This window comes from Molothrus ater, chromosome 4 (genome assembly GCF_012460135.2).
Source record: "Molothrus ater isolate BHLD 08-10-18 breed brown headed cowbird chromosome 4, BPBGC_Mater_1.1, whole genome shotgun sequence".
NCBI classification, from domain to species: Eukaryota; Metazoa; Chordata; class Aves; order Passeriformes; family Icteridae; genus Molothrus; species Molothrus ater.
The window spans coordinates 9,910,569-9,931,988 of record NC_050481.2 but is presented as its reverse complement, the minus strand read 5'-3'; the positions used below and the strand labels follow the sequence as shown (position 1 = coordinate 9,931,988).

General features: G+C 42.8%; 1 protein-coding gene across 1 annotated transcript in view; it reads right to left on the bottom strand.

Moving 5' to 3' along the window:
• Positions 1 to 5,816: 5,816 nt before the first annotated feature.
• The window catches only part of ARSJ (arylsulfatase family member J), a 33,610-nt gene continuing 18,006 nt past the window's right edge, over positions 5,817 to 21,420 (bottom strand). The window contains exon 2 of the mRNA XM_036382285.1: positions 5,817 to 8,367. Within this exon, the coding sequence (XP_036238178.1) occupies positions 6,963 to 8,367 (1,405 nt within the window). The 3' untranslated portion in view covers positions 5,817 to 6,962. The remainder of the gene's footprint in view (positions 8,368 to 21,420) is intronic.

Below are 21,420 nucleotides of genomic sequence, written 5' to 3'. Positions count from 1 at the left end.
TGCCATAAGATGATTAGACTCTAAGGAGCCAATCTGTTCAGCTTCTAAAAAAATATTCAAGGTTGGAATACAGATGTACAATCAAGAGAGGAAAACAGCAGGTGCCAAAGGACTCTTTCTCTTGTGATAAAAATAACATAAAGCTGGAATCTGTAACCAGACCAAAAATCAAACTAAAAAGAATGCATTTATACCTTTAACTCAGATATTAACTACTGCAAGAGATTTACAGTGGGAAGCAATGGATTTTCCATATTTTTCTGATCTAAGTCAGAGGTGGATGCTTTTCTTCATGTTAGTTCAAGAAACAGCTACTTTCCAGTTAAACAGAATTTCCTGGGTTTGAGCAATGAAATGGGACTTGAAGACAATGATAAGAAATGGCAACCTGAATCCTGTGCCTTTGGGAAGGCACAGAACTGTGTTCTGTGTTTCAGAAGGCTACTGTGTAAGCAGACAGGACAGTGAGAATGGTTATTGGATGTTTATGAATTTAGCTGAATTTAGGACTCTGCTATAGGAAATGTTTCCTGTGTGCCTCTGAGGAACAACCACAGCTAACACAGGAAAGACATGATCCACCTGGATTTCAAGGACTGTCTCCTAGTACAGGTCCATGCTGGCCTCTGGCATGGACGAGAAAGAAACAGAATGTCACAGGGATCTCAGCCTGCTGAGACTTTTCCACAGATTTCAATATAAGCACTCCACAAGTTCAGTCAGGCTGCAGGGTAAGAGAGTGATGGAAAAGAAAGACAGGAACCATTTAATCTCAGCTTGCTCATTACCTGGGATAACTACTGGATCTTGGCAGGCTCACAGGCTAAGGAGTTGAATGACTGCTGGTGAGGGCTCAGTGGCTGTGGCAGGGGAAACAGCACACGGTGTTCCTCCTCACAAAAAGCAGACACTTGCTCTTCTCTGCTGCCATTCCATGCAGGGGCTTTCTAAGCAGACTTTCACATCCAATGTTGAAAGCAGAATTAATCATGCAGCCTTTTTCCTTGCAAAGATAAGAGAAAAAAAAATCTAGCAGCAGTAAAAACCTCAAAGAAATCACATTTAAAGACAAAAGATGCTGAAGTCACCTGGGCTGAAGGCCAGAGCTATGTGCTCCCTCTGTACTTTTTCAAATCCTTCATTGTGGATTTCTTTCAAATTCTCCACAGCCACAGAGTAATAAGAGATCAATTCTTTAGGTCTGCCAAGAGATTGCTTAGGGGTCACTTGAGAGCCTAAACAATTTGGTGAAGATAAACACCACAGACTCAATATGCTTTTTATCAACACTAATTATATTCCCTCCATCCAGAGTGACAAGATGTAATGGAATCTGCTGATGAAAACCAAAATAAAACTGGAACCAATTACTGTAAAAAAGTACGCCGTGAGAGAAGGACTTCAGAATGTTGCCCAAAGGTAGGACATTACTAGTTATGCCCTTCAAGTTTTGCCAATATTCAGAGCTTTGAAGCTTGTGTTTCTTTAGAAGAATATTAGATGATGATATATGAAGCATTTCTTTAATGGCATACAGCTCACTGTCCCAAAATGCTCCTTTTAAGCAATGTGCAATTTCTTCATTCAAAGTCTGACAGTAGTCACAGCTTGGTGCTCTTCATCTTCTCACAGGGCCACACTTCCCCTCCTTCTCCAGCCATCTTAAAAACCACAAATGCAGCTTGGTTATCTAAAAGGAATTAGTCCCTAGCTTTGGATTTTGGCAAATCCTTACAGATGTTGTCACTAGCGATGTCCCTTTCCAAACTGTGCCCACACACTGCTGGTGTAGAACCATTCCTACACTCAGAGTAAGGCTCTGACTTTCTCCTGCACACTGTTGCATGCTGAGCCAGCTCAACTAGCAGAAGCAAGCCACATTTAATGAGGAATAAATAGGCCCTTGCCAAGTAATGCTCGTAAGTGATCTTTTGAAGCAAATCTAGGGAACAAAAACAAATATCATGGCCTGCATTGATTTCAGGTGATTAAATACTTGACTTTTACTGAGACACTGATGTTTATAAGGAATTACAAAAAAGTATTTTTCAGGCTACATCAATATGACATTTCAGGACCCTGTTCTCCTTTCATTATGGAAATTCACAATAACAGTTGTTAATCAGTTCTGTAACTTCAGTCACAAGCTAAACTTCAGCAACCTTGCCCTGGTTATACCTGAAACAAATGGAATTAATGAAATAACTTTATAACATGGATTATACTTTTGTTGCACCATTAATTCAAATTCAGGTACTTAATTATACCTTCTTTCATGTGGTTATCTGTATTTATATTTTTTGTTATTAGCTTGCTTGGCAGAGATGAAAGTAGGAAGCATAACACAGGAAAAGAAAGCATTTTTGTATTTTCACATTGGCCTGCCTTTGACACAACTCCCCCACTTCATCAAGACCTTGACTTATGATCCACAGAAAGGAAATCATGTACATTACTGAGTATTCCTCTGAACAGAATGAGATGCTGAAGTGGAGCTTGTGTTCTTTTGTGGTCACATTGTCATTTGCAGATGACAAAAGGAACCTGCATTAATCTGGGAGTGTTACATCCTGAAAACCAACAGGTACTTCTTCCAGTACTTGGGTATAGTGCACATCAATAGTCATCAAAATAACAACTCTTTGTTCATAGATCTCCTTAGCTGAAAAAAAAAAGCCTATCAAACATATTACAAGTGATTTTCTTTCTTTTTTTTTCTCAGAGATTTCCTGCATCCATTCAGAGTAGGACCTGGGACATCCAGCACCCCCATTTGCACGAAAGAATACCACTGGGAGGAATTGACTATCTGACAACATGGTGGAGTGACCCCATGGCCTGACACAACACTGTGGAGTGACCGCACAGCTTGCCGTAAAATGGCAGAGTAATCCATGCTTTGCCACAAAATGGTGGAGTGACCCCACGGCCCAACACAAAATGGTGGAGTGAGTGACCCACAGCCTGACACAAAATGGCGGGGTGACCCACAGCCTGACACAAAATGGTGCTCTGACCCCACAGCCCAACACTAAACGGCTGTCACTCACAGCCCCACACAAAATGGCGCTCTGACCCCACAGCCCCACACAAAATGGTGGCCTGACCCCACAGCCCAGCACACACCCTCAGACCGTTTCCCTCACACACCCTCACTCACCATGGCAGACCAACACCCCACCTTCCCCTGCCCTTCTCCAAGATGTTGGCCTGTCCCACTCACCCCCAATGGCGCCGTGTGTCCGTGCGTACCCTCAGGGCCCATCAAAGTGTGGCCATGCCTGGGGAGCGCAAGGGGAGCAGAGCAGAGCCTGGGACACGCCCCGAGCTCCCAGGGCTCCCCTGCCATGGATCCAGAGGCCCTCAGGGCATGCTGGGCCCCGGGGTGTTGCCTACATACCTTTCTCCTTTTTCTTCCTCTTTTTTCTCCTACCTTCTTCTCAAAATACATTGTACACCAAACTAAAAAATTCCAGACAATGCCTTAGAAAGTGCCCTGTTGTGTCTGGATCAGTCAAAGTCTGGCTAAGTTAAAGTTTACCAAGTTCAAGTTTGTGACATGCTTTACTTTGGGTGGTGTTTAAAATTTACAGAGTATGTCACTATGCCTTCGTGCTCTAAAGTTTGCAGGTCTGGCTGAGCTTCACACGCACATGGCCATCCCCTCCCATCTTCCCCACAGGGAAGGACTGACAGTTCTGCTTTACTCACCATTCCTGCCTGGCACAACCTTCCACTCCTCTTTACCTGTAGCTGTGCAAGAGTGTTTTGTCTCCAAATTTATGTCAAACTAAGTAACAACAACACAACAATAATAATAACAATAACAATATTATTGGTAATAAAACTTTAAAAGTCACTGATGATGTTAAAGTTATCTTACCATTAGAAGATTGTTTGTGAAGAGCTATAAAATAAAATTGTAAAAACCCGGAAAAGACAGTATTCTTCTGAAGAATAGGCTGGCCCCCTGAAGGTGTAGTTGTCTCTGAGACCAGGTCAGAGTTATATCCAGCCTGCCTTTTCCTTGTGCCCACACAGAGTCTGGAGAAAGCTTGAGACAATTTGAAAAATCATAAGTAAATGCTCCCCATTGTCCGTCCCCTACCCAGCCTTTCTCCAGGTCTCTTTTCCAGAGTTTACCCATCAAACCTTCCCCAAGAGTGGGCATGAACATATCTGCAGATGCAAACAAGCTGTGAAATCCAGCTGGGAGCGTGTAGGAGCTACTGAGAGCTCAGCAAACAGACAGTGGGGTTTGAGAGCTACACAGCACCCCCATGAACCAGAGCCCAAGGTGCTGCTGCAGTGAAACAAGTGTTGTGTGAGAGCAGACACAGAGCATTTCAGCAAAACATTCAGGAATGCAGCTCAATTGTGGCTATTTCCTACCTCACTCTAAAGCCAACTTCTGCCCTCCACTAGATTAAAATATCAGATTCACTGAAAATGTACTCCCACTGAGTACTCTATGAACACTTACTCACGTGGCACATTTATTTAATACACAGAGAACTGATTCACTGCTCTGCCTTGCACTGGTTACTTTCAAGGACTCCCATTCTGACTGACAGAGAACAGATATAAATAATTATAGAATAAAATGTTGTCAGGGAATAATGTTCCCTGCTGCTTTTGTCCAATGAAAGCCAAAGCCATCATAAAACTTTCAGGAAAAAGGGCAATAATTAATTCTATGAGGATAACACTCTATCACACTGCCTTGCTGCTATTATGACAAAATAAATTAAAATATTCTAGTCTCTCTGTATATAGTTTAACTTATACACCTAATTTTCGTCTTTTAAAACTACCTTGGAAAATTAAATTAATCTTCTCACAGATATGAGTTTTATAGATCACATTTTGAAGAATAATATCTCAATATGCTATTCTCATTTCTTTTAAGGACATCAACAGCATGTCTTTTAAAAACTGAGAATTTAGAGAACATCAGAGTTCCTGATTACGCACTGGATAGTGTGGATGTGAAGAAAAGCTAGACAGATTTCTAAGGAATTCATTAGTCATCTTAAGGACCACGCAGCATGAAAAATAACAGTGACAATATCAAGCACTTATGCAGATACACACCATCCTTTTATAATTATTATTTACATGCAATTCTCCAAGTACATTTTTCTGTGTCCTCCCCAATATATTCATTACAGAAGTATCTTGAAGAGCTGCCTGACTTGTTTCTGTGTTTTGTTAATGGCAGCTTTATTCTTCTTTACATTTTTAAGTAGGCCATTTGCTGGGGTTTGGCAGTATGTACCTGCAGTTAGTTGCCTTTTGAAAAGGTCAGAGGTTGCTGGAGTTCTGGACAGCTGTATTTCACTCAGATTTCTGTGTGCATTGATTTTAGGAATGCTCATTTTTTTAGCCATAATCCATTTATATAAATATAATTTCTGAGTTAAGTAACACACTGCTGAAAAGCAGGTTTATCTGAACTTTTACCCAAATAAATTATAGCCATTCAAGAAATGAATCATCAATTTTACTTAACATAATTCATCTTGAAGCTTATATGTGTGTGTTCATTTTATCAATTACCACAGATCACCACCAATGTGCAGCCAGTCCGTGCATCCATCATCCATGCAGACACCTTGGAAAAGGGCAAACTTTGAAGCATGTCTCAAATGATATATATATTGGGAGAAGAAATTCTGTTTCAGAAGCAAAATGTCATAAAACATCCCTGTACCAAAAATAATAGTAATGAAACAGCTTACTTGAGTTTGTTTAAAACAAACTAGGCCAGAATTGCTATTTTGGATGCAAAAAAAGAGGCAGACCACTTTTATGAATGCCATAAAAATAAACTATTTTAATAGGTACATAAATAAAAGGTTAAAAGTAGAATTTTCCCCCTGAACATCAAGATGGCCTAGTTTCTGTACAGAAATGAACAATATTCATGGGACTCCTAAATTAAATAAACCCTTTGTTACATTCAAAACCACTGAAGGCAAATACATAATGCAGTGATGCACCTGAATTGTTCTCCTTCCTCATCCTAGCAGTGTATACAGTATTTCCTTGGTTTACAGTACTCTGAGGATATGAATCTGTTAAATAAACTCTGAATGACAGGGTGGAAATAAAATTTAAAAAGTCAACATTAAAAGAACCCAAACAACTCTGGCACCCACAGGGGTACCTTGCATCAGCCAGGAAATTTTAATGGAAGAGAAATAAGGATTGTGCTGTAAAATAAATTATCTATTTTACATATTGTTTTATAGTTATCTTAAAGTGTTTAAATATTACATTCACTTTGGTGATGTGTTTTTGTCTATCCTGTAATAAATTACATGAGGTGTGTGCTTGTTGGTCATGTGTTTTACTGCAAATAGGGGGAGCTCAGCACATCTAGGAAATGTTAAAAATATTTCAGATTTAGTTAAGATGGACAAAATCTAATTTAAAGCAGCTTTCCTACTATCATGCCCCCCGCCCCAGCACCTCTACAAAGTTACCCTGATGGCTTCAGTTTTGCTGTGTTGTATCAAAACATGTCACAGGCTGATGACTAACACTTACTGACACACAGAGGTTCTTGGGTTTTGTTTCTCCTCTCTCCCTCTGAACCATCTGTCAGCTTGAGAACATCTGCCATTAACATCTCCATGCTCTCCAAAGATTCCAGCTAATTAAGGCAAGGAACCATCATTTGTCCATCAAAGCTAAGTTTCCTGAAACAAGATGCTATCCCTGTTGTTATCTGGAATGTGTCTGGTGATGGGTGAGGACCACTCATCCTGTGGAGGAGAAAGTCTGTCACATGGTCACTCAGAGTGCTAAGGTATCTTGTGCTGGTGAAATCAGAGACAAAATTAAAAGATGACAACTTTCATTCATAGTGCAGAACTAGCATTTCTAGTCTATTCCATCAGAAGTTCAAGAAGTGGGGCCAGGCTGACTCAGGTCTTGCCAAGGACCCTGCTTAGAGTTTACCCACCAGCAAGACGTGACCGGCAGTGAAATGACTGCCCCTTTATCCGATTGGCTTTCTTCTTCTTCTTCTTCATCTTCTTCTGCTTATTTGCACCTTTGCTTTTGTCTGATTTCTTTTTCTTTTCGTCCTCTTTAAACCATGGCCCCCAGACTCCTCCATTGAGCTTGGGGTTGCTGCGAGGGTCCTTGGGCGGGTAGCGGACGGGCACCGCGGTCTTGTTGAACTGCGAGAGCCTCCGCAGCAGCTGCTTCACCACCTCGGGGTGCCGGGCAGACAGGTCCACGCGCTCGTAGGGGTCGGCCGTGATGTTGAAGAGCCACACGGTTTTCCCGGCCGACCAGGAGACGCGCTCGTTGTGCCAGCGGTTGGGACCCGCGTTGCTGAAGGCCTGCGGAGGCACCCAGTCGCTGTAGCCTGGGTTTCCCGTCAGCAGCTTCCAGTGATTCACTCTGATGGCAGACTGGATGGCAGTGTTCCAGATCCCATAGCCAGCGGCCCAGGAGCCGTTCTTGGCTTTGGTGTAGATGGGGTCAATGTTGTGCAGGATGTCCACCCGCGGGGAGCGCTGGCCCTCGCTGATTGTCTCCCACACGTCGTAGCCATCCAGGTGGATGTCTTCATCGATCTGCCCCTCCGCCAGCGTGATCAGCGTGGGGAACCAGTCTGTGATGTGCACCAGCTCCTTGCATACAGACCCTTTGTTTTTCAGAAGGGGGCTGTGCACAAACCCGACGGCGCGGATACCTCCTTCCCAATAGGTGCCTTTGCTTCCTCGGAGTGGCCAGTTACTGCCTCCGGCCATCGGCTGCCCGCCGTTATCAGAAGAATAAATGATAATGCTGTTCTCGTAGTAGCCATACTTTCTCAGAGCGAGGGTCACGTTGTTTATGGCCTCATCCAAGCAGGCCAGCATGGCCGCGTACCGCCGCCTGTTGATGTTGTTTATTGAGCGGTAATGTTCAAAATACCTGCCTGGTGCCTGAAGAGGCGAATGGACAGCTTGGTAGGCAATATAGAGGAATATGGGTTTCCTGGGGTTATGAGAAGCCAGGATCTGCTGCACTTTCTGCGTGTACATCTGCGTGGAGTAGATGCCATTGTCGTGGTCCCAGGCGGCGTTGTTGTTCTCGTACAGGTCATAGCCGCATATCCCAGGGCTGTCGCACTTGAAGTGGGTGTAGTAGTCACCGCTGCCCAGGAGCGAGCCAAAGAAGGAGTCGAACCCCCTCTGGGTGGGCATGCACTCCCGGCGGTAGAAGCCCAGGTGCCACTTGCCCACCATGTGCGTGGAGTACCCAACCTCCTTGAGCTTCTGAGGTAGCGTGACATTATCCAGAGGTAAGCAGTTGGGCTGTGTCGGCCGGATGATGGAGTGCTGCAGTCCCGTGTGGATCTGGTACCTGGAGGCGGGAGGAGACAGGCATCAGGGTGGTGGAGGAAATGCTCAGGTGTATGGACACCTTAATCCTAACATAAAATGTCCCTATGCATGCCAAAGCCTTCTCTGGAAATACTTCAGAGTGCCTGTGTATGCTGCTTTCAAAAACCAGCTCGGTCACACCATCGAATCTGTCCTCGCCTCACTGAGGGATGAAACATTTCCCTCCATGACCTGAGCTACTCAAAATACCTACATATACAGGAGCACAGGTACTTCGAGGCACCCTTCTTTCCTCTACATGTCTCCATTTAACAATGGCTATAGAAAATTATGTGGATAAATACAATTTTTACAGTGCCTCGTAATTTGCTAGCGGTGAATGTATTTTTAAATGCTGCGCTTTGAGCATGTAAGAGCAGTATGTTTAAAGGATGGGGTAATAAATTCTGCAGTGCACTACAAGCTATGTGTAAAGAATACATATGGCTTCCATATGATGAGAAAATGAATCCAGCATGAGCAGCAGTAAGTATCAAAAATCAAGGGCAAATATATTTATACCAGTTTGACACTAAAAAAAGAAAATGTAACAGGAGATAGTACACCAAAGAAAACTTCTCCCTGAGTGTGAGAAGAGGTTCAATTCTCAACAATGCATAGAACAGCCAGGTCCACCAATACTGCGCATCTCCCTCAAAACCGGTTCTTATTAATTTGTGGTAGCAGGAGTTGGGGCTTCTTGACAAATTCTGCTGGTGTTGCCAATCTGATTGGCCTCCTGAGCTGTCTAGAAAATTAAAACCATTAGGCTCTGCCTGTCCATAAACAACTTGAAGCCTGCTTTCATATGAGGGCTTCCTGGCCAGGATCTCCAAAGGCGCCATAGCTGTCTCTAATGGCTGGCAGCATGGATGGATTGTGTAACTCCCAGTTCATTCTGGAGCTAATTTCTTCAGACCCAGAAGCTCTGCTCTCACTAACTGCCTGCAGAAGCTCTGGCTGTTGTGCTGCTCTGGACCCAGCGTGCTGCAGGGCTGCTGCTGTGCTCCGCCCCCTGGCCCCTCTGCACAGCATTGTCTCTGGGACCAGGCTGGGGACCTGGAGCCCTGCCACCCAATTGTCCCCAAACTCACAGGCTGGTGCTGACAGCACAGGAGGTGCTGCAGGAGAGAGCTAAAACACACCCTCAAAATGATGGGTTTCTGGGATCTGCACTTTGCTTTTGTAAAAGAAATGTCACACACACAAGTCCCACATCCTTCCAATGGTTCAGCTGCAACATTCTCTTCTTAAAACAGGTAAACTACACCAGGAAAGCCATGCAGTGCTCCATACTTCAGCTCATGCCATATTTGGGACTCCTCAGGGAGCTATGTCCATAAGGCATTTCATTTCCTTCCCCTTCTTTTTCCTCTGCCTTGTTAAATCCTTTCAGAAAATTCCCATTTTTTGATCCAACTGGAAAAGTCCTTGTCCCCACTTGGCTATTTTAGTCAATAGTTTCTGCTTTCTTAACTCTGACAGGCTCCTTGATCACAAGGTCAGCCCCCAGTCCCAGCTGGGCAGTTCCTCCGTAACAAGCTGTTTTGCTGGAAGTCAGGATTTTCTCTGAAGGGACCCAGCCGGATCCTTCCACCATCCTTCTCCTCTGAAAACTGAGAAGCTAGGCCTGAGGGGAACAGGCCACAGAATCTGCAAAACACTGCAAACCAATCTTCCTCTTGTAGGCAAATGTCTACACAGAAAGCACGATAGTCACACAACATTCATTCCCATCAAGAATTCCTAAAACACCAGGCAGTTTCCCCAGCGAGGGCTTTTCAACTAGAGATCCAAGCATGAAATTCCTAAGCTGTTGATCTGACAAATATTGAACCAAAGCCCAGCAATTATTAGCCTCAGTCACAGAGGCGTTCAACAGTGCCTCCTGCTTCAGCAGTGCCCTAAGGAAGTTATTCAATATGCTGGTAACACTGCACATATAACACACATCCATCTATATGCACATATATTCCCTGCTGCTGCCTCTTTGCAGGAGACTCCGGTGTGTTTCCCAGATGTGTCTGTGTGCTATTTTTGGCATGGCTGTGCTTTGGAATATACCTATAGGCACACAGACAAAGAGACACATTTTTACACTCTTATGTGTAAAAAAGAAGTCTGCAAACCAATACATTTTAAGTTGAAATATTTCAAGTGTAGAAATGCTTCAAAGAAATATCAACCTCTGATTATCAGAAGACTGTTCACTGTGACAAAAAAGGTCAAGATTTGTACACTTTCCTGTACCACATGCCTTTCTAATTGATCCATTATGTGGCAACATTACTTTTTCAGTGAAAGCATTTAATTTTCAAAGGACTTGCAGGGCATCCATAGAAAAGCAAAGTAATCTCAGCAAAAGACAATGATGATATGGAAGCAAACGGCACTAACAGCAATAGAAAAATGTCTCAAAACAACTGTTTTGAAACTGTTTCCAGACTGTGCAAGATGAAAAAAAAACTGAACCAGGAAAAACATAAAGGGATTAGGAGGCAGATGCTGATTTCAGGGTGTTTTCTACCAGATAAAGTCATGAGTTCATCAACTGCCATGAAATGTCTGTAAGACACATCCTATAGATTTCATGGCTTCTATTTTTTATAATAAATTGGCTGAATTTAATCCCAAATGCAGAAAGCAAGTTAGGACTGTGAATAGTCTGGAATTCATTATTAGAATTTCAGCACCAGTAACCAGTCAAATTTAAGCAAATGCTGACAGGCCACAGAATCTAATTTTACTGGTTTTTACACTTTGACCTTCATGGGCATTATTTGCATATAGGCCATTAACTGCTGAGAGAGGCCATTAAAAGAGTGGGGGTTCAAGACTTGGGAATACTTTAGATGGATGTGCTGTGCTCTCCTTCTCCCTGCTCCTCTGACATTCTGGATCATAGGTGTCTCCTTTAGAATACCTGAAATTCCCAATCTGCAGAACAAGGAACTAAGTAAAATTTGTGTGAAGTGTTCAGCTAATAAGAAGCATATTAAAAATTAATTTCTCCTCACTATACAGGGATGGCTCTTTGTGCATTTTCTACTCTTGTTTTTGTTTTCTGGTGTGCTGTTCAGATGTTCACAGTAAACCCACTGTGATGACTGTTGCAGCCAAGGCAGATGCTCAGTGCTGGCTCACTGACACACTGAGCTGTTTTCTTGTTTGCAGGGGAACCTTTAAAGCAATGGCCTCCCTCTGGGAGCATCCCAATGACTTCATTGCCCTTTGCTTCCTGGATGCTCAGAGAAATATTTCAGAGGGTTCTTAAAATAAATAAATAAGCAAATAGATCCTCCCTCCTGAGTGTGAGCTCATGACACCCCTTTCCAACACGAAGCTCAGGCAGTGGCTTCACAGCACTCCCACCTCCAGTCCCAAGGTGCAGAGCCCATGAAGCTGCTGAAGGTAAACTAAACTGCACACTGAAGTGCTGGAGTGTTATGGATGCAAAGCACCACAGGCACACTGAAGTCAGCGAGACCTGAGCTTGAGGAATGTGCTAACATTGGGAGGGAGGCTTCATTTCCCCCTTCTGATGCCCTCAGCAGTGCTGCATTAGTTTCCAGCTCTCCTCTGCAGTGACAGAATCTCTGCACATTTCACTGCTGCTCCCCAGGGCAGAGAGCAGGGCTGGGGAGGGCTGTGGAGGGGAAGGGATTCTCCTGGCACACCCCACATCCCCTGCACAGCCTCACACACATGTGGGCCAAGCCAACTTTCCTGAACAAACGTTTCCCTAAGGAGTTTTCTATTGAGTGTTTTCCCCCTTAACTTCAGGGTGGGTTCTGCACCATGCTGAGGAAGAAGTTGGGATGTTTCTGATTTTGTAATGTGCATGTATAACACTATTGATTTCAAGCTCTCACAATTTTCAAATACTGCATTATTTGTCTTCAAACTGAGATTCTTTTAAGGCTCACTGTAGATTAACAAAGAAGCTCAGCTGGAAGTTTCTAATTTCAGGAACTTTTGCTAGCAGAGGTCTAGTTAGTACATGTGGAAAATGTATTTTTATTATGCTTGCATAGCTCAGGATATGTTGAAAAAAACCCTCAATTTTAAAAATAATAAACTCTAGCCTAGGATTCAGAAAAGGATACTTTAAATAAAAACCCCATATTTGCCAGGAGTTGCATAGAGAGTGACAGCACTGAGGTCTGCACGCTACATATATTAAAGAGATCACTATTGATGATTGTGCATTTCCCTGTTAAAAATAATGAGATACAATAAGCAGATACCAGTCAAGAACATCGATTTAGGGGTTACTAAAGAACAGTCTTTGACATCTTACCTGAAACTATTTGTATAACACAACAGCTAAAACAAAGGAATTCCAGGTGAGTAAAAAAATAGGGAAGTATGTGATTTTGGGGGCTCTCAGTCCTCAGACATCCAAGTTACTGGGAGGAAAAAACCCCAAGATTCCATTTGTCACCAGCAAATCATCAGAGACAGGACACCATCACCAGTGAGAGAAACCAGATACAACAAAGACATTCTTAGAGTGGACTGAGGCTTTAGCATGGAGCCCACAAGCCCTACATGTTTGACAAAGTTGCTACTTTGGGCAGGGATGTTCACTCTGAATCATCTCAAAGTTGTTTTCAGCTCTGTAAGGTGCTTGTGAGGAAAGCAGGAGCAGTTCAGGAGCTCTTCCACCCAGGCTGATGAAGAGCAGGGCAGGGGATCCTGACCATGGGCATGTTGGGTATGGACCAGCATGAAAGAATCACACAAAAGGACTCTGCAGCAGAAATATCTGCCATAAAAATGAAATGTTTCATGCTGCATATGCTGAGGTTTTTAAAACTAAATCAGAGTAAAGCTGGAAAAGGGGTGAGGTGATTCAGGAGACCCTGGGGCAGAGGGCAGAGCTGAGCTGATTTAAATTGGATGTAAATAAAGCCCTTACAGCCTGACATGAATTGCTGCCAAGCCTGCAGCAAGTCCTGGTTCCCTCAGACTGATGACAACAAAGCCAGAGTGCGTAGCCACAGTGCTTCTGTCTCATTGCTATTATGTCAATTTGCTGAGAAGCAAAATGTTTTCTAAATGTTCATGTACTTCTTATTTCCATTCTTTCCCTAACTTAGAGACTGATGACAAGGGTTGACTTTGCAGACTTCCAAATGCCAAGCTGCCATGAGAGCCCAAGCAGTGGTGGCACCTTGGCACTCCTTAGGGCAGCAGGTTATGCATCTGTTCTGGACAAGAGCAGGTTAAGCTAAATCCTATCTATCTCATTTCTTCAGTGTTTACAGTCTATGGCAACTGTGTGTAATCCCATGGGATACACTTCTTAATGTCAGCATCAAAGTTTTCATGCTACATAGTCTGCTCAGTGCCTATCCCAAGGAGCCCCGAGCCCACACTACATTAGTGTACATTTCAGCTTTCAAAAATAGCAGAAAAATACAATTTTCTATATTGGATATATCATTCATTATCTATCATTTAACCATTTTTATCTTCTGGCTTATGACTTTGGGATTTTGGGGGAAGGTGGGTTATGAGTGGAAATGCATCAGAGAAGAAAATGCAACATTAAAAACTAAATACAAACTCCAAACCTTCACAGACTTTCACTGTGTCAGCCCACACAAATCAAACCTGAAGTCTTCACTCAGACATACACACATTTATTTCATCCTCAGCTGTATTCCTAGAATTTTTATGTGCTTATAAATCAGACTGAAAAAAGCATCTACTTCTTTACATTAAAAGGCTAACTTACATTATTTACTGTTTTATCACTCTGGCAATGCTATTGCATATGTGTCATTTGGAAGATTCTGTATCTTGCCCTACTTTCAAGTTTTTCATTGTTGTTTTTAAATCAGTTAAGGATCTTCCATCAAATTCAGGAAAAGAAAAATAAAGTAGCAATTTCCTTGCAGACTAATAACGTTATCAGTGTTGCTCCCATGACCTTTCTCCAAGGACTTAGAGGAGCTGAGACATCCTTACTTTGCCAAATGCCATTTGGATTTTGATGCATGAACTCAACCTCAGAATCATGTTGAAATTCTGATCTCACACCAGCCCTGGCATCTGGCCATTTAAATAATGTCCGTACACCCTGATATTGTTTATACTGCGAGAAGGATTTTTATCACCTGGCACCTAGAAATGCTTGAAAACTGGGGAATCATGCCACAAAAAGCTGTTCTCAATAGCTCTCTATTCCAATAGTTTTACATCTCCAGGATATGCACCAGATCCTCTCTCTTTCATCTTCCCAACTCCTGCAGCTGCAACTGGCACCCCAGGAGTGAGGCAGTGCTCGGTGAACAGCAGGAAAGCAACTGTTGCCTCCAGAGTTGTGAGTTTTAAAGGAAAAATATCTTACTATGGGACCAAGCTGGGAGGGAAAAGAACAGAAACTTTCATCTGCATTTCCTGAGGGCTTCTCTCCCTGGTTCCAGAAGCTTGAAGCTCCAAATTAAGTTGCAATTAGTATTTTCATACACTAATTACAAATTTTCTACCAAACATTATTCAACTGGCAGCTTATCTGCTACCAACCATTCCTGTCACTGAGGCCATTTATCTGCTCCAATGGGAGGATGTTGGGAAAAATGAAAGTTTGACAAGAAAGTCTCACAGATATGTATGCTCAGAAGAAAGATTTTTAAATGTCAAGTCTGATGAAGGAATAGAGATGGAAGCAAGTTTTGATATAGAAGAAAAGAGTTGCTGAGCCAGCCTTACTGGCTAACCAAGGAGACAAAGGGTTTGTTAGTTGGAAGGGGTTTTTATGGCTTAGAGCAAAGGATAAACCCACCTCAAACAAGAAGATGTTTTTACCCAGCAGAAAGATAGCACAGGCAAACAAGTTGGCAAATGTGGCAAATAGAAAAATGGTCTCAGAATTTTCCACTGCCAGAAAACTGAAAAAACAACTTCTAGCTTAAACTGTAATGTACTAACTTTTGGTGATTGGAGAATAGTAACATGAATATGGTAATTATAGTAGTTATGATAGGCTATAGATAATAGTTAAAATATAGATTGGTTCTACTGCAATAAGATGCTCAGCAAAGAAAAGTATATAATGCACTATAACCAAAACCAAAGGGTCTCCAGGCCTGCCTGCAGCTGGAGCTGACAGCTGTAGGCACAGCTCTGTCACCCACGACCCTGGACTGCTGTAACCTCTTGGATGGAATAAACTGCATTTTGGAGAGCCCCTGGAGTCTCACATCCCTCATTTTGGCTCTTACAGGAGGAGAGCAAGGAGAAGGGAGAATGTGGGAGTTGGCAGCAGCTGAAATGCACATGTGTTCATGCAGCTATTGTTTTCTTTGCTCCCAGTTTGCTGCAGCTGTGGAAACAGCACAATGTTTCCAGCTTTATCACTGGAATTCATTTAGGAAAAGGGGAAATGTGTGATTGCATAATCGGTGTTGTGGTTCCATGTCTGCACGCGAGTGACATGGAAAGAAAACAATGTCACCAAATGCTCTGCATGCCAACCACAAACCCAGACCCTCACCACCGAATTCTGGGCTCAGCAACAGCAGATGCCAGTGGATATGACGCCTAATCACCATGGTACAGGGGAAAGGAACCTAAAATGACTCTGCCATTAATTAGAGATGGATTTGTCATCCTGCTTTGGTCATTTTTGCAGGAGAAAAACCAGAAGAAAAGGAGATAAATGGAGTCTAAAAACTGCGTGCAGAAGAATCCCCCCCCCTCCCTCCTTGGGTACTCCCAGAGTGAGGCTGGAACAGGACCAGCATGCCGGGACAGGGACACAGCACGTCCCAGTTTGTAAAGGAGAGGTGCCTCCATTCCGGTCCCTGCTCTCTGCTGAGCCGGGGAGAACAGCACCCCAGAGCCTCCTAATATCCCAGAATAGTCACTGCTACAGACAGGGCAAACTTCAAGGTGTCTCATATTCTGTCTAAAAGAATACTTAATTGCAAATAACACAGGAGTTTTTACATGACCTGCCATGCACATGTGTGAAATATTTTCCACCTATTTCTGTGACAGTTTAGGAAAGTTGGTTCATCTTTATATAGGAAGAATTTATTCAATGACTGCACCTAAGGGACATGAAAGATATTCATTATATGGCTGCCTTTCATAAGAAGACATCTCTCATAAAAATGACATATTTGATGGCAGCCCTTAAGGTAGCAGCCAAACAGTTATTGTCTTATATTACTCTCTAATTAAAGTTCTCATTTTGAGCATTTAGTACCATTTCTGAATTAAAACTGTCCTTAGCTATTATTTACACATCCAGCACTTAGAGCCTTTATCGACCGAAATGCTATAAAATGACCTTGAATTGACAGCAAGGATGACTGAGGGCAAAAACACAAGATGTAAAATACAGGTTAACAACTACCACATCACAGGCTTATATGGTATCATTTGAGAGAGGTAATTGCTTTATAATTAAAGAACGTTATGACATGGAAAAGAAAAATAGGACTATTTGGTGCTTCAGAGACATCTCAAGTGTTTTAGACACCTTCACAACATCCAAGCTTTGTGACAGCTGTAATTTTTTATTAACCACTGAACAACTACATAAACACACCATTTCTGAGTGTGACATTGCAGAACATCATAGTTCCACTGCTTTAGTGAGCATAAGTGTACCATAGGCTATTAAGCTCCATTTGAATCCTTGGATAAGTCTTACAGACAGTAATTTAACATTGGAGATAAATTATTATTGGGAGAGTATGATGATCAAGTGGTAACAGCCACAAGCTCTCTTTAGTATTTATAATATTTCTATTATCCTGCTCTGTGAGATGTCTCAAGCTCAACTGTCTCCAAGATTCTATAACAGGATAGAGAACAGATTCTGCCCCCCATAATCAATATGTACCTATTTAAATAAAAGTGTAATTCAATCAATTTCAATTGAATAGACTTCTAGGTAAATTTTTTTCAGAGTCATCAAAGTATCAAAATGAGTCTATGAATTAATGCACCAAACTCCTTTTTTTCATGTGGAGGTTCACCAGGAATGCTGATTAATTAAGAAACATTCTTGGATGATTATTCCTGTTTCATCTCAACTTTGTTATTCTATTTGTTCTACTTAATGCATTCTATCACATAACATCATTGTAAAACATGTACACAAGCATCAAAAGGAAATTATCTTCTCCTTCATCCCCAATGTATGGCACAGCAGTCTGAGACAGCAGGATTCCTGCTGTAGTCTTTGGAGTTTAATTATGCATTTCAGCCAGAGCACTGGATGCTGCTGCATATGAAATGATAAGGTGCTGCTCAGAACTGAGGGTGTCACTCACTTCAACAAGCAAAGCTCAAGTTTTACAGAGGCTGCTGTGCCCACCCAGACCCCTTATGTGAGGTCTGTTCTTGGCAGCAAGAGAGCAATGCCCTCTGGTGCTCAGACACTACCCTGGGACAGACACCACCCACAACTGCTCCATGCCACTTCAGAGCACCTTCCCAGAAAAGCTACAGCCTTAATAATAAGAAAAACAGCTTCATCTGGAAAAAAACTCCAAACTCTAATTTGACTTTTCAACAATATTGCTGGTTTTCTGGGCTGATGTTTACTGGCAACAACAGTGGCACTGAACCATTAGTGAAAGGAATTACCTTGCCCTGAAAGGGAGGGAGGCTGGCAGCCAAGGGATGGTCTCTTCTGCCTTCTGCACAGTTCTCAGCCTGAGCATCCCCACTGACCTCCAGTCCTTTTGTCCTTCTGACACTCTGATATCAGTTTCTGAGTCTATTGTGCTGCTCATCCCTTTGAGCAGGGATGGAACCATGCCTGTTGCACAACACAGCTAAAGCTCAAATGGGCTTTTTAGTCCTGATAAAAGAGGTGGCAGGATGTAAATGAGCCTCACCCTGATGCCAAACCACTTAGGAACCGTATTTGTTAAAATACGGTGCTTACAGGCACCTGCTTATTTACAGTGATTGCCAGCAGTCATGTATGAGTTCAGTCACATATTGCTGGCTGCTGGATTTTCTTTCTATTTCCTGATATTTGATTCACCTGAGAAATATAACATGAAAATCCCTTTTTCAGAATTCACCACAATATTCTCGTTCAGTTTTGATCAAGACAAAGGCACTGTGTGTGGTTCCCAAAGAAATAATGGACAAAGATAATGAGGTACTGAATTAACCTGGGTCCCACACGACAGGTTCCTGACTGACACCATGGGGAAATGGAACATCTTTGTTTACTCACAGGAGAGATTCCACATGGAAAGGAGCTGCTTTCACTGCCAGTGTCTGAGTGGATGTAGGTGTGCTGTTGTAGCACAGGGAGAAGAGTGGGGAGCAGTGTTGCAGGGCTGTCAGTCAGTTCTGTGACAATTTTTAACTACCACATCAGACATCACACACTACATAGTGTGTGATTAAAAAGGGAAGTAAAATGTCTGCATTCAAAGCACCACATGTTGGAACTCAAAAGGAGCAAAGCAACTTCAGCAGATACATGACCAGCTCACTGTGACCCACGGCTGGAAAAGACACTTAGGATGGAGTCCAACCAGTGACCTGACAATGCCAATTCCTCTGCTAAACCATGTCCCTAAGTGCCACACCTATGTGGTTTTTAAATCTGTCAGGGATGCTGACTTGAGCTTCAGATGGTTCCAGAATTTGACAGTCCTTTGGGTGAAGATATTTTCCCTGCTATCCCACCTAAACCTTCCCTCGGCACAACTTGAGGCCCCTCCCTCTTGTCCTGTCACTAATGGTACCTGCTGAAGCTCAGTGGTACTTCAGAGGGATTTCTCTGCTCCTGTACCAATAGATTTGAGTTGCTACCTTGGCTCCCTGCCCAAACTAAACAAGGGCTAGGAGAAATGTAAGGCTTCTCTGTGGAGCAGGAATGTGATAGAATTGGAGAACTCTCCCTGTCACACTTGATGGCTGCAAGATGCCATGGCACAGACACTGTGAAGCCCCCTCACATCACTCTGCTGCATTTCTCCCCCTCCCTCAGCCTCCCCCACCACAGAAAGGAACAAACTGGAGTTAACAGGGGACAGAGGTTAACAGCACATCTGTTTCTAGGCCACTGTGCAATGAATAATGAAGAGATTTGGAAAAATGCTTCTTTATTCCCTCCTAAATCCAGCTTAGCAAAACAAGCAGTGCTCTCTTGGATGTCAGTGCTGCACTCCCTAATCCCTCCTAACTCTCATTCACACTGCTCCTCGCTCACATCTTGTTTTGCTGCTGCATTGAGGCAGTGTCCAAAGGCCTAACAGCAACTGGGGCTGTGGTGCAATATCCCTGGAAATAAAATGGAGCATAAAATAGGTGCCTTATTGCTGTTGGTCCCACAAAAATCTAGAAACAGAGTCTCTTATATGTCTAGCAATTATGTATAAAAGCAGACAAAGCTTACATAAAGCACTTGCTATAAAATGTTAATGTATTAATGAAGCTGTGCCTTATTAAAGATGCTAGTAGGTGATTTTGAGCCTGGACAAAATACTTCAAAAATGACTCATGTAGCAGAGTGAACTGGATAAGAGTAAGTGAGGTGTAAATAAGAGTAAGTAAGGATAAGAGTAAGTGAGGGACACACAAAGTTTTGGACGTTTGCATTCATCATATCCAGCAACTCAATACACTAATGGAACCTAAGCAGAGATACCATCAGCACTGTATGCTGCCTTCTGTGGGGCTTTTGCCCCCTGTCTGAAAACATTTATTTAAGTAAAGTGATATTAGCATCACATACCCTGTGAGAAGGGGTTAAAGGGCAAACACCTCCTGGAAAATGAGGATCACCCATTAAAAATTGAAATTAAAAGGTATAAGTAGTGATTCTTTGAGAAACACTAGTTCAGGAGAAAGGGAAACACATTTAGCATTTATCAGTGTGTGATCACAGAAAAGCAGCTCCTGCATATTTGGTCTCCAACCCCAGGGTTTCCAGTGAGAAATGTAGTTGGAAAAATACGACAGCAAGATCATAACCCATCCATTCTTCTGAAGCACAGTTAACTCTGTGGAAAATTACTCAATCAGTGGCAAGTAACTTGTGGCTTCCAAATCACTTACATCCTGTCCAGGTTGTGAAATTATGTATTTCAGTGGTTAATAATCCTGGCAATAACATCAAAATTTACAAAATGGTGTAATGCTGAACAAAGCATCACCAGTTAGAATCTGTTCTTGTTATTTTCAACGTTCTTCTCTAAGTGGGAATAGAAATTTGCATGCTGTGGAGGTTGTAAAGGGAAAAGAGGGAAGGAGAAGAGATAAGAATCAGGCATGCTTTGCATCTGTCTTGAGTGAAAAAGCAAAATCTTTCCTCTTCAGGAGCCAGGAAGGCTAAAGGAGGAGCAGATCAGCCCCACAGCAATTTGCTGACATTGTGTACAGTGTCTGTAGCAGCTAAGACTGTACCACAGCACAGAGGTGACGAGTGGTGATACCACCACAGAGCCGTGGCTGTGTTCAGGGGATGAGAACATGGCAGGAACACTGCTGGAACCACAACATCTGCTCGGCTTTGTTTGCATTCCCTAAACAAATCTGTGGGGTGTAGCTCCAATGGGTCACACAGGAGACAGGAGCCAGTGGAAGCTGTGAACACTGCAGGGACCCTGTCAGCTCACATTCTTATCTTTACTGTCCCATTAGTGACAGCAATTAGAACAGCATTACTAACTTGCCCCACCAAACAGATATATCAACAGCCCTGTGTACAGCTGTACAAAGTCAGAGCAGTAAGTCACTGCTAACTTTGTATATATTGTCAGAGCACTGGGCTTGTCCAGGATCACCTCACCAGGTTTTTCACAGGAGTGGGTGCACGCTATAAAACACATTTTCAACTTCTTCTACAAATATGCCCCTGCAACTTAACCACACTGCCTTGGTTCTTCATGAACTCTCCCAGCTGGCTTGTTCAATATCCAGCACTTAAAGTATACTGAATTCTGGTAATCTGGCTGCATGACAGTAAAATTCCTCAACAGTCCATTTCATGCCCTGCTTTTCATGAGCAGTGCTCAACAAACTGCAGGACCCACTTCTT